The sequence below is a fragment of the Nerophis ophidion genome, linkage group LG18 (genome assembly GCF_033978795.1).
Source record: "Nerophis ophidion isolate RoL-2023_Sa linkage group LG18, RoL_Noph_v1.0, whole genome shotgun sequence".
NCBI classification, from domain to species: Eukaryota; Metazoa; Chordata; class Actinopteri; order Syngnathiformes; family Syngnathidae; genus Nerophis; species Nerophis ophidion.
In genome coordinates this window covers 32360744-32373258 of record NC_084628.1, presented here as the reverse complement: position 1 = coordinate 32373258, position 12515 = coordinate 32360744, and the positions used below count along the sequence as shown (strand labels likewise).

Sequence of the window (12515 nt, the reverse complement as noted above, 5' to 3'; positions counted from 1 at the left end):
AATATGCCTGTTTGCCTGTATGTCGATGTGTCATCGAACTGACAGGGCAAAATATATTTTCGTAAAAAATAAAACCTACGTGTATATTGTTAGCATCTCCTCCTCAATATGCTGATACACTGAGGAAATGGGTTCCATTAGGACGGTTGTCATGGCGATGTAAAATGTATGGAGACAGCCATATAACATGATAAAATAATTACTCATTGCCATCCATCCATCTACTTCCACTTATTTGAGGTTGGGTCGCAGGGGCAGGAGCCTAAGCAGGGAAGCCCAGACTTTCCGCTCCACAGCCACTTTGTCCAACTCTTCCCGGGGGAATCCCGAGGCGTTCCCAGGCTAGCCGGGAGACAGTCTCCCCAACGTGTCCTGGGTCTTCCCCGTGACCTCCTACCGCTTGGACGTGCCCTAAACACCTGCCTAGGGAGGCGTTCGGGTGGCATCCTGACCAGATGCCCGAACCACCTCATCTGGCTCCTCTCGATGTGGAGGAGCAGCGGGTTTAATTTGAGCTCCTCCCCCGGGTGGTAGAGCTTCTCAACCGCCCTCTAAGGGAGAGCCCCGCCACTCAGCGGAGGAAACTCATTTCGGCCGCTCGTAACCATGATCTTTTCCTTTCGGTAATAAACCAAAGCTCATGACCATAGGTGAGGGTGGGAACGTAGATCGACCGGTAAATTTAGAGCAATGGTTCCCAAACTTTTGCAGGCTGGCGCCCCCTTGACTCCCCAGTGAATTCCTAGCGCCCCCCCCCCACACACACACACACACATGCACACACAGGTACAAAGTCATATACATTCGTAACAATATATATCAGTGAATGCACCACCCTAACCAGCTCAACACAACACAACACGGCGCGTTCTGGCGAGTCCCCAATTTCATGTTGACTTGAACTCAAGATGATGTTGACCGCCAGAATGCGGTTTTTATTATAAGATAAAATTCTGAACATTACAAGCTTGAAATTACAAACCTGAGCTTTTGCTTTTATAGTCTATGCTGTCGGATCTGACTGGGCCAGAGCGGCGTGTGGTAACCGGACCCTGATGCGTCGTCCACTGACTCGTCCTGCTGCACGTGTTGTGTACAAATCGTCAAACAAACGTTCGAACTTCGGACTGCCGCCCCCCTACCCCCCCCTTCTTCCTCACCGCCCCCCCAGATCTTTCCTGGGGGCCGTACCGCCCACTTTGGGAACCACTGATTTAGAGCTTTGCCTTCCGGCTCAGCTCCTTCTTCACCACAACGGATCGATACGTGTCCGCATTACTGAAGACGCAAAACCGTATCCGCCTGTCGATCTCACGATCCACTCTTCCCTCACTCGTGAACAAGACTCCGAGGTACTTGAACTCCTCCACTTGGGGCAGGGTCTCCTCCCCAACCCGAAGATGGCACTCCACCCTTTTCCGGGTGAGAACCATGGACTCGGACTTGGAGGTGCCAATTGTCATCCAAGTTGCTTCACACTCAGCTGCAAACCGATCCAGTGAGAGCTGAAGATCCTGGCCAGATGTAGCCATCAGGACCACATCATCTGCAAAAAGCAGAGACCTAATCCGGCAGCCACCAAACCGGATCTCAACGCCTTGACTGCGCCTAGAAAGTCTGTCCATAAAAGTTATGAACAGAATCGGCGACAAAGAGCAGCCTTGGCGAAGTCCAACCCTCACTGAAAACGTGTCCGACTTACTGCCGGTAATGCGGACCAAGCTCTGAGACTGATCGTACAGGGAGCAGACCGCCTCAATCAGACAGTCCGATAACCCATACTGTCTGAGCACTCCCCACAGGACTTCCCGAGGGACACGGTCGAATGCCTTCTCTAAGTCCACAAAGCCCATGTAGACTGGTTGGGCAAACTCCCATGCACCCTCAAGAACCCTGCCGAGAGTCCACAGTTCCACGACCAGAACGAAAACCACACTGTTCATCCTGAATCCGAGGTTCAACTATCCGGCGTAGCCTCATCTCCACTAAACCTGAATAAACCTTACCGGGAAGGCTTAGGAGTGTGATCCCAGGATAGTTGGAACACACCCTCTGATTCCACTTCTTAAAGAGAGGAACCACCATCCCAGTCTGCCAATCCAGAGGTACTGCTCCCAATGTCCATGCGATGCTGTAGAGTCTTGTCAACCAAGACAGCCCCACAGCATCCAGAACCTTAACGAACTCCGGGCGGGTCTCATCCGCCCCCAAAGCCTTGCCACCGAAGAGCTGTTTAACTACCTCAGCAACCTCAGCCCCAAAAATAGGAGAGCCCACCCCAGATTCCCCAGGCACTGCTTCCTCTTAGGAAGACGTGGTGGTGGAATTGAGGAGGTCTTCGAAGTATTCCCTCCACCGATCCACAACATCCGCAGTCGAGGTCAGCAGAACACCATCCGCACCATACACGGTTTTGAAAGTACACTGCTTCCCCTTCCTGAGGCAAGTCGTTTTCCATGGCTTCCCCAAACTCCTCCCATGTCCGAGTTTTTGCCTCCGCGACCGCTGAAGCTGCCAACCACTTGGCCTGTCGGTACCTGTCCGCTGCCTCTGGAGTCCTATGAGCCAAAAGAACCCGATAGGACTCCTTCTTCAGCTTGACGGCATCACTCACCGCAGGTGTACACCAGCGGGTTCTAGGATTAGCGCCACGACAGGCACCAACCACCTTGCGGCCACAGCTCCAATATGAGCCAAAAGAACCCGATAGGACTCCTCCTTCAGCTTGACGGAATCACTCACCGCAGGTGTACACCAGCGGGTTCTAGGATTAGCGCCACAACAGGCACCAACAACCTTGCGGCCACAGCTCCAATCAGCCGCCTAGACAATAGAGGTGCGGAACATGGTCAATGTCCAGCACCTCCCTCGTGACATGTTCAAAGTTGTTCCGGAGGTGGGAATTCAAACTCTCTCTGACAGGAGACTCTACCAGACGTCCCCAGCAGACCCTCACAATGCGTTTGGGCCTGCTAGGTTGGTCCGGCAACCACCCCCATCATATCAGCCAACTAACCACCAGGTAGTGATCGGTAGAAAGCTCTTCCCCTCTCTTTACCCAAGTGTCCAAAACATGAGGCCACAAATCCGGTGACACAAGTACAAAGTCGATCATGGAACTGCGGCCTGGTGCCAAGTGCACATATGGGCACCCTTATGTTTGAACATGGTGTTTGTTATGGACAATCTGTGACGAGCACCAAAGTCCAATAACAAAACACCACACGGGTTCAGATCTGGGTGGCCACTCTTCCCAATCAAGCCTCTGCAGGTTTCACTGTCGTTGCCAACATGAGCCTTGAAGTCCCCCAGTAGGACAAGGGAAACATCCAGGGGAGCACTTTCCAGTACTCCCTCGGGTGTATCCAAAAAGGGTGGGTACTCTGAACTGCTGTTTGGTGCATAAGCACAAACAGTAAGGACCCGTTCCCACACCCGAAGGTGGAGGGAGGCTACCCTCTCGACCACTGGGTTGAACGCCAACGTGCAGGCTTTGAGCCGGGGGGCAACAAGTATTGCTACCCCAGCTCATCGCCTCTCACTGCATGCAACGCCAGTGTGGAAGAGAGTCCAGCCCCTCTCGAGAGAACTGGTTCCAGAGCCCTTGCTGTGCATCGAGGTGAGTCCGACTATATCCAGCCGGAACTTCTCTACCTCGCGCACTAGCTCAAGATGGGTTGTACTTGTATAGCGCTTTTCTACCTTCAAGGTACTCAAAGCGCTTTGACACTACTTCCACATTTACCCATTCACACACACATTCACACACACTGATGGAGGGAGCTGCCATGCGAGGCGCTAACCAGCACCCATCAGGAGCAAGGGTGAAGTGTCTTGCTCAGGACACAACGGACGTGACGAGGTTGGTTCTAGGTGGGATTTGAACCAGTGACCCTCGGGTTGCGCCCACTGCGCCACTAGCTGATGTAGCCAAGGATCAGACCGCCAAGTGCCCTGCCTTCGGCTGCTGCCCAGCTCACAATGCACCTGACCCCTATGGTCCCTCCCATGAGTGGTGAGCCCATTGGATGGGTCACCCACGTTGCCTCTTCGGGCTGTGCCCGGCTGGACCCCATGGGGACAGGCCCGGCCACCAGGCGCTTGCCATCGTGCCCCAAGTCCGGGCCTTCCTCCAGAGGGGGGCCCCGGTGACCCGCGTCAGGGCGAGGGAAATCTGAGTCCATGTTGTTACATTCCCATAGAATTCTTTGAGCTGCTCTTTGTCTGATCCCTCACTTAGGACCTGTTTGTCTTGGGAGACACTACCAGGGGGCATGAAAGCCCCCAGACAACATGGTTCTTAGGATCATTAGGACACACAAATTCCCCTACCACGGTAAGGTGGCAGCTCAGCTCAATTCGTCATTGGTGTTTGCATATTGTGGACTACATGCACCAAGTTATATGGCAATCTGAAACATTAGCCTATAGGCATAACATAGTAAAATGTCTCTTTAGTTTTGGGTATACATTAGCCTCTTAAGCATGCTGTACTTATTTTCACCAGTATAACCATTGTTAGCATTGGCTGTAATTGGTTTTAGCCTCTATGTTTTCTGATAGTACTGACAACACACCATACCATGTGATTGCCATTTTTTGTGATATTGACATACTTCTTCCTGAAAATAGCCTTATTTCTGTGTAAAATGTGTTGGTTTGAGATTTGTTATTGACAAAACGCTTGTTATGGTCCCAGCACCTAAACCCCTAGTAAGAGGCAGTAGAAGTTTGGATTTGGCTGCGTATCTGCCACCCTCAGTCAGGGAGAGAGGGAGTGGACTACATAATTTTGACCGTGATTGCAGTACCATTTCTGGCCACATTATTACATATTGCTTCTTTAAATGGAGCATTGTTGGTGTTTTTTGGAGGGCTTTATGGGCGAAACAGAGTATTCCCATTAGCTTCATTGCTAAGCACCTTGTACTTACCGTACTTTACGATTAAAAATGCATTAAAAAAGAAAAACGTGTGTTCTTGCGTTACATAGGAAATGGCCGCATTTACAAGTGTAACATAAAATAAGTCAGGATTTAATACCTCGCCGGACGCAGGTTGTCCCATTAGTGGTGGATGAACAGACTCCATGTTGGGCACCTGTCCTGGTAAATCCCTGCCATTGCAAACATGAAAATGACAAATTGGTAATATTGACACTCAATAACTCCATCCATACAAATTTACTTACAAAGCGACTTTTGTTGCAGCATCTTCAGGTTCGTCGTCATAGTCAAACTTGTCGAGTAGTCTCTGAGGAAACAATGCACCAACAGTTAAAGGTGCTGTTATGATATGCTGTTATGGGCACGTCACGGAAACAACGGGAGTACCTCTGTCAGGGAGCTTCTTTCTTCTGGGTTTGTATCAAGCATCTGGGGCTGAGCCACAGGCATGGGGGATGGGTGTGGCTCATTGGTATTATTGGCCGTTGGTGTCTTTTCTCCCTGCTGGAGGTTCTGAAGCATCCTTTGGAGCTAAAAGGAGAACCAGGGCTCTCATTAGGGAACACCATCATTTAGAGAGGTGGCGGCTTGGCCAACATTTGAAACGGGTTCCTACTCACCTCCTGACCATGTGGGGACTGGAAGAGTTGAGCCACAGCAGCTAAAGCGTCAGAAGTGGGCATCTGCGATAATGTGGTCACAGCTGGGGCCGCTGTGGGTGGAGGCTGCGGCTCAGTGGGAACTATTAATACAAGAGCAAGTATTCAAAGTAGGGCTGGGCGATGTATCGAATATACTCGATATATCGCAGGTTTTTCTCTGTGCGATATATAAAATGACTATTGTGATATTTGAGAATACGTTCTCACGCAGTTCCTTTTAGCTGCAGGCATTACACTGTAGGCCCTTTTCACTATTTCCTGTCTCCTTCTCACAGAGACATTAAACAAGCGCACCTTCTTAAGTACGTCACATACTGCACGCTCTTGCACAACAGAGAGGTAGTAGCGACATGGGTAACATTAGCTGTGATGCTAGCGGAGCGGTGCGAATGGTAATACGAGAGAAAGAACGTGCGATTCTGGTAACAAATGAAGGAAGAATTGATTCCCAAGAAAAACAGTACAGGGTCCATCAACTGGCGGTGGTTTGGCTTCAAGCGAGAAGATGTTCAACAAACAAGTAAAAGCGTTGCGACAAAAAGTAGCAGCACTGCTAATGTGTAGCAGCACTGCTAATGTGTAGCAGCACTGCTAATGTGTAGCACCATTTGAAAAGTCACCCTCTAGAGCATCCATCCATCCATCCATCCATCCTCTTCCGCTTATCAGAGGTCGGGTCGCCGAGGCAGCAGCCCAAGCAGGGAAGCCCAGACTTTCCTCTCTCCAGCCACTTTGTCTAGCTCTTCTCGGGGATCCCGAGGCATTCCCAGGCCAGCCGGGAGACAGTCTTCCCAACATGTCCTGGGTCTTCCCCGTGGCCTTCAACCGCTTGGAAGTGCCCTAAACACCTCCCTAGGGAGGCGTTCGGGTGGCATCCTGACCAGATGCCCGAACCACCTCATCTGGCTCCTCTCCATGTGGAGGAGCAGCGGCTTTACTTTGAGTTCCTCCCGGATGGAAGAGCTTCTCACCCTATCTCTAAGGGAGAGCCCAGCCACCCGGCGGATGAATCTCATTTCGGCCGCTTGTACCCGTGATCTTATCCTTTCGGTCATGACTGACTTAAAGTTCATGACCTGAGGTGAGGATGGGAACATAGATCGACCGGTAAATTGAGAGCTTTGCCTTCCGGCTCAGCTCCTTCTTCACCACAGTGGATCGGTACAACGTCCGCATTACTGAAGACACCGCACCGATCCGCCTGTCGATCTCACGATGCATTCTTAACCCACTCGTACTTGAACTCATCCCAAACCCGGAGATGGCACTCCACCCTTTTACAGGAGACAACCGTGGACTCAGACTTGGAGGTGCTGAATCTCATTGCGGTCGCTTCACACTCGGCTGCGAACCGATACAGTGAGAGCTGAAGATCCCGGCCAGATGAAGCCATGAGGACCACATCATCAGCAAAAAGCAGACCTAATCCCAAGGTCCAAACTGGAACCCCTCAACGCCTTGACTGCGCCTAGAAATTCTGTCCATAAAAGTAATGAACAGAATCGGTGACAAAGGGCAGCCTTGGCGGAGTCCAACCCTCACTGGAACCCTCTAGAGCAGTGGTTCTCAAATGGGAGTATGAGTACCCCTGGGGGTAGTTGAAGGTATGCGAAGGGGTACGTGAGATTTTTTTTAAATATTCTACAAATAGCAACAATTCAAAAATCCTTTATAAATATATTTATGGAATAATACTTAAACAAAATATGAATGTAATTTCATAAACTGTGAAAGAAAGTACAGTAATGCAATCTTCAGTGTTGACAGCTAGATTTTTTTGTGGACATGTTCTTAAATATTGATGTTAAAGATTTCTTTTTTTTGTGAAGAAATTTTTAGAATTAGGTTCATGAATCCAGATGGATCTCTATTCCAATCCCCAAAGAGGGCATTTTAAGTTGATGATTACTTCTGTGTAAAAATCTTTATTTATAATTGAATCACTCCTTTATTTTTCAACAAGTTTTTAGTTATTTTTATATATTTTTTTACAAATCGTTCAAGAAAGACCACTACAAATGAGCAATATCTTACACTGTTATACAATTTAATAAATCAGAAACTGATGACTAAGTGCTGTATTTTACTTCATCTTTTTTTTTCAACCAAAAATGCTTTGCTATGATTAGGTGGTAATTGAATTTAAAAAATGTTCACAGGGAGTACATCACTGAAAAAAGGTTGGGAACCACTGCTCTAGAGAATAAAGAGTGCTTGAAACTCTGCATGTTAACATTTCAGCCGGTGCCACACCAACAAAATGTCGAAGCAACCATTCCCACATTAACACCGTATGAAAAAAATAGTCAACAACAGGAGATGACGTCCGCATTAACCTACCACAAAGCGAAAGACATACACTATTTGATTTCCTATTATGCAGCTCATTTTTATGTGACACTTATAGAAATATCTTGTGTGACATCATGCACAAAAGTGCACTTTGTTTTAAACTATTGTAATGGTGGTCTGTACAAAAAGTGCACTTTAATTTAGTATTGTTTTGATAAGTCCTTAGTGACATCATGCACAAAAATGCACTAATAGCTTGTTTTAAAATTTTCCTGAGAATCTTGCATTTTTTGTTTTGAAATTACATGAATGTTCGTGCCAGAGCTTAATAACTGTTTAATAAATACAGTTTTGGTAAAGAGACTTAGTTGGGATTTCCCTCTCTGCATGAAAGTTTAAAATGAGCATATATTAATGGAATTTGAACAAGAATGTTTTAATGTAGACACATAGAATCATCACACTGGTGTGATTATATGCATCAAGTGTTAATTCAATATCGAGATATATCGTGTATCGTGACATGGCCTAAAAATAGAGATATTTATAGAAGGTCATATCGCCCAGCCATAATTCAAAGTCACCATCTTCTCATGTACTGTAGAGCTGGGAATCTCAGGGGACGCCACAATATAATATTAAATACAGTGCAAGCAGCAACAGTGTAAAGCTGTTTGAGTACAACCTAATACAGTGACTGTGTGAATGTGAGTGCGAATGTTGTCTGTCTCTGTGTTGGCCCTGCGATGAGGTGGCGACTTCTCCAGGGGGTACACCGCCTTCCGCCCGATTGTAGCTGAGATAGGCGCCAGCGCCCCCCTCTACCCCAAAAGGGAATAAGCGGTAGAAAATGGATGGATAGATGCTTACAAAGGGGACATATTATAATTTGTTTCTATTTTCCAAACACTTCACTTTGTCCTGCAAAAGTAATTGTGTTTTTGGGTGAAAAATTACTATGGGCGGCATGGCGTAGTGGGTAGAGCGGCCGTGCCAGTAACCTGAGGGTTGCAGGTTCGCTTCCCACCTATTGACATCCAAATCGCTGCCGTTGTGTCCTTGGGCAGGACACTTCACCCTTGCCTCCGGTGCCGCTCACACTGGTGAATGATTGATGAATGAATGATAGGTGGTGGTCGGAGGGGCCGTAGGCGCAAACTGGCAGCCACGCTTCCGTCAGTCTACCCCAGGGCAGCTGTGGCTACTGATGTAACTTACCACCATCAGGTGTGAATGAATGATGGGCTACCACTTCTCTGTGAGCGCTTTGAGTATCTAGTAATAGGAAAGCGCGATATAAATCTAATCCATTATTATTATCATTATTATTATTATTTGTAAGCAGGGTTGTACGGTATACCAGTACTTAATATAGTAACGCGGTACTAATGAATAAAAACGGTACTATACTCTACTTGAAATGTACCGGTTTGCCATATTTTTTTACAGGCATGACGGCACGTCATCGGCATGTCGTTACATTGCTGGTTTTACGAGCAGAGAAGCATGTTCGGCAGTGCCCGCGCACGCACACTGACACGAGGCATACACACAGAGTACTTACAAGCAGACAGTGTGTCGACAGAAAAGGGAGAATGGACACACATTGGCTTAAAAACAAACAAAGGTGAAGTTATAACACTAATACGCCCTCAGGAACAGGTGCTTTAAAACATGGCTAACTACCTAGCGGCTAATGTCCATGCGCAATCAGCAGTGTTTTAGCTACTTCTAAATCACTAATCCTCGCCTCTTTGATGACAAATAAAGTACATTTCTTACACGTATCATTATCATTGGAGGACGAAGAATAGCTTAACATGCTTCACTACACACCGGAGGATACAATAGCTCACCGGCATCACAATGTAAACAAATGCTTTGGGTGGACCTTCACCTGACATCCACTGTATTGATACCAAGTAAAATAGCGTATCTGGTTGATACTACTAAGATTACCTTTTTAAAAAAATCATATTATGTTTATAAACCCGGGGGCGGCATAGCTCGGTTGGTAGAGTGGCCGTGTCAGCAACTTGAGGGTTGCAGGTTCGATTCCCGCTTGTGCCATCCTAGTTACTGCCGTTGTGTCCTTGGGCAAGACACTTTACCCACCTGCTCCCAGTGCCACCCACACTGGTTTAAATGTAACTTAGATATTGGGTGTCACCATGTAAAGCGCTTTGAGTCACTTGAGAAAAGCGCTATATAAATATAATTCAATTCAATCAAAAATATGTCCCCGGACACATGAGAACTTTGAAGATGACCAATGTATGATCCTGTAACTACTTGGAATCGAATTAATACCTAAATTTGTGGTATCATCCAAAACTAATGTAAAGTATCAAACAAAAGAAGAATAAGTGTTTATTATATTTTAACAGAAGTGTGGATGGAACATGTTAAAACAGAAAATAACCAGCTACTAACAGTGAATGAACAAGTAGATTAATAATCAATTTTTCCAGTTTGTTCCTTTTGACAAAATAGAAAGATAAATGACACATACGTCAGCAGACTAATTAGGAGTCTGTTTGTTTACTTACTACTAAAAGACAATTTGTCTAGTATGTTCACTATTTTATTTAAGGACTAAATAGCAATAAGAAACATATTTTTAATGTACCTTAAGGTTTTTTGTTAAAATAAAGACAATAAAGTCCTTTTTAGTGGTCCCCTTTATTTAGAAAAGTATGGAAATCCGTACATTTTGGTACTGGTATCAAAATATTGCTATCGAGACAACTACTTGTATACAATATTTTCGCTCCCTTTTAAAACAACGGCGATGTTTTGATGTAAATGAACCCCACCCGTCCACACCCACTCACACTGACTCAGCCTTCGCCGCCACCTGGCAGAAATGTTTTGTAGTTGTTTTTAGCTTTCTAGCTTGTATTTTGCACTTAGGCCATCTGTTTTGGGTGACTTTCTCCATAACACAACATCATGTTTTATTTTTAGGGGGATGAGGGAACTATGCTGGTGGACGAGAGAAGGGAAACAGGTTCGTAACTACTGTATACACTCAGGTTCAACATCCATATAGTCTGTATCTCTCCCATGCTAAACCCTGGACGTACACGTGTATGTAAACAATGGAGGCTCAGGTAAAGGAAGCCACACTACGAGTCATATCGTTAACGTTCTAATGCATTATAATACTAACTGTTCTGTTGACAATCCATCTTCGTAGCTTACCAAAGTCGTACTAAAACATTCTGACAGATTTTTGAGCTCCGTGTGTAATGTTCTATATTCTCAATGAAACATCAGAGCTTTGGTCTTACCCGTGCTTGCTAGGAGTGTTTTCAACCTTTTTTGAGCCAAGGCATATTTTTTTCATTGAACAAATCCAGAGGCACACCACCCGCAGAAAACATTAAAAAAAATAAACTCAGTTGATATTGACAGTAAAAACTAATTCTTGCAATTGTTGGATATGAATTCAAACCATAATCACTATAGATCTTATCTCAAAGTGCTGTGACTTATTTGAAGTTTTTTGGGGTTTTCCTGTGTGTAGTGTTTTAGTTATTGTCTTGCACTCCTATTTTGGTGGCTTTTCCTGTATTGTTGGTATTTTCTTGTAGCAGTTTCATGTCTTCCTTTGAGGGCAATTCCCTGCACCTGCTTTGTTTTAGCAATCAAGAATATTTAAGTTGTGCGGACGTTATCCTTCTTTGTTGTTGTTCATTGTTGATTGTGATGTCGTGTTCGGCTGTACTTTGTGGACGCCGTCTCCGCTTCACACATAAGTCTTTGCTGTCTCCAGCATTCTATTTTTGTTTACTTTGCAGTCTGTTAAGTTTTAGTTTCGTTTTGTATAGCCATCCCTAATCTTCAGTGCCTTTTCTTAGGGACACTTGCCTTTTGTTTATATCCCACTGCACACCAGACTGTGTGACCACTGTACTAGAGTAATTTATTTAAAACACCTATTTTAACCTGCAGTCCACAAGTATCTCTTATATGTAGCTGCCATCTATTGGCCACATTTATCATTACACCATGTACCATATAAAATTGGTTTGCGGTGCACACATGCCGAAATAATTCATACACAACGCGCACCATGTTAAAAGGCACATTATCCATTTGTGAGAAAATGAAAGGATTTTAAGTTGGCCTTATAGTCCAAAAGTGTGCATTATAGTGCGAAAAAAACGGTACTCATATTTTTCTTTAAATCGGAGCTTTGTCCAAATGGCATTTTTTGGATCAAGTCTCCCACTACAGTGGCTCGACTAATGAGGGACCATAAAAAAAGGATAGCGCGGACAAAAAAAACGAAACGGCGAAAGGTATCGATTGCAAAAATATCCTGAGTTTGCTTTTAAGATATATTATCTTACTCCTAGGGTTCAGTCATGAAATGGTTTATTATGGCAACAGATTATTGTATTTTTTGTTGCAAAATACATAATTTCCTCCTTTACCTTCAAGTGAGGGTGCAGGTGCGACGACGCCATTAGCCATGTCCATCAGAGGCTGAATGATGTCCATGTCAAACACACCATTCTTCTGCCAGAGGTTCAACACTCTCAGAATTTTGTTCTAAAAAAAAAAACAAACAGGAACATGCTAAGATGAGAAAGGTAAATAACTAAAT

The 12515-nt window shown here is 45.5% G+C and overlaps 1 protein-coding gene across 1 annotated transcript in view; it reads right to left on the bottom strand.

The window, feature by feature from the left end:
- LOC133537128 (SR-related and CTD-associated factor 4-like) overlaps positions 1–12515 on the bottom strand; it is a 96013-nt gene that overhangs the window by 71133 nt on the left and 12365 nt on the right. The window contains exons 5-9 of the mRNA XM_061878008.1: positions 12343–12460; positions 5567–5688; positions 5334–5477; positions 5192–5253; positions 5044–5116 (exon numbers count right to left, since the gene is read on the bottom strand). Of these exons, the coding sequence (XP_061733992.1) occupies positions 5044–5116; positions 5192–5253; positions 5334–5477; positions 5567–5688; positions 12343–12460 (519 nt within the window). The remainder of the gene's footprint in view (positions 1–5043; positions 5117–5191; positions 5254–5333; positions 5478–5566; positions 5689–12342; positions 12461–12515) is intronic.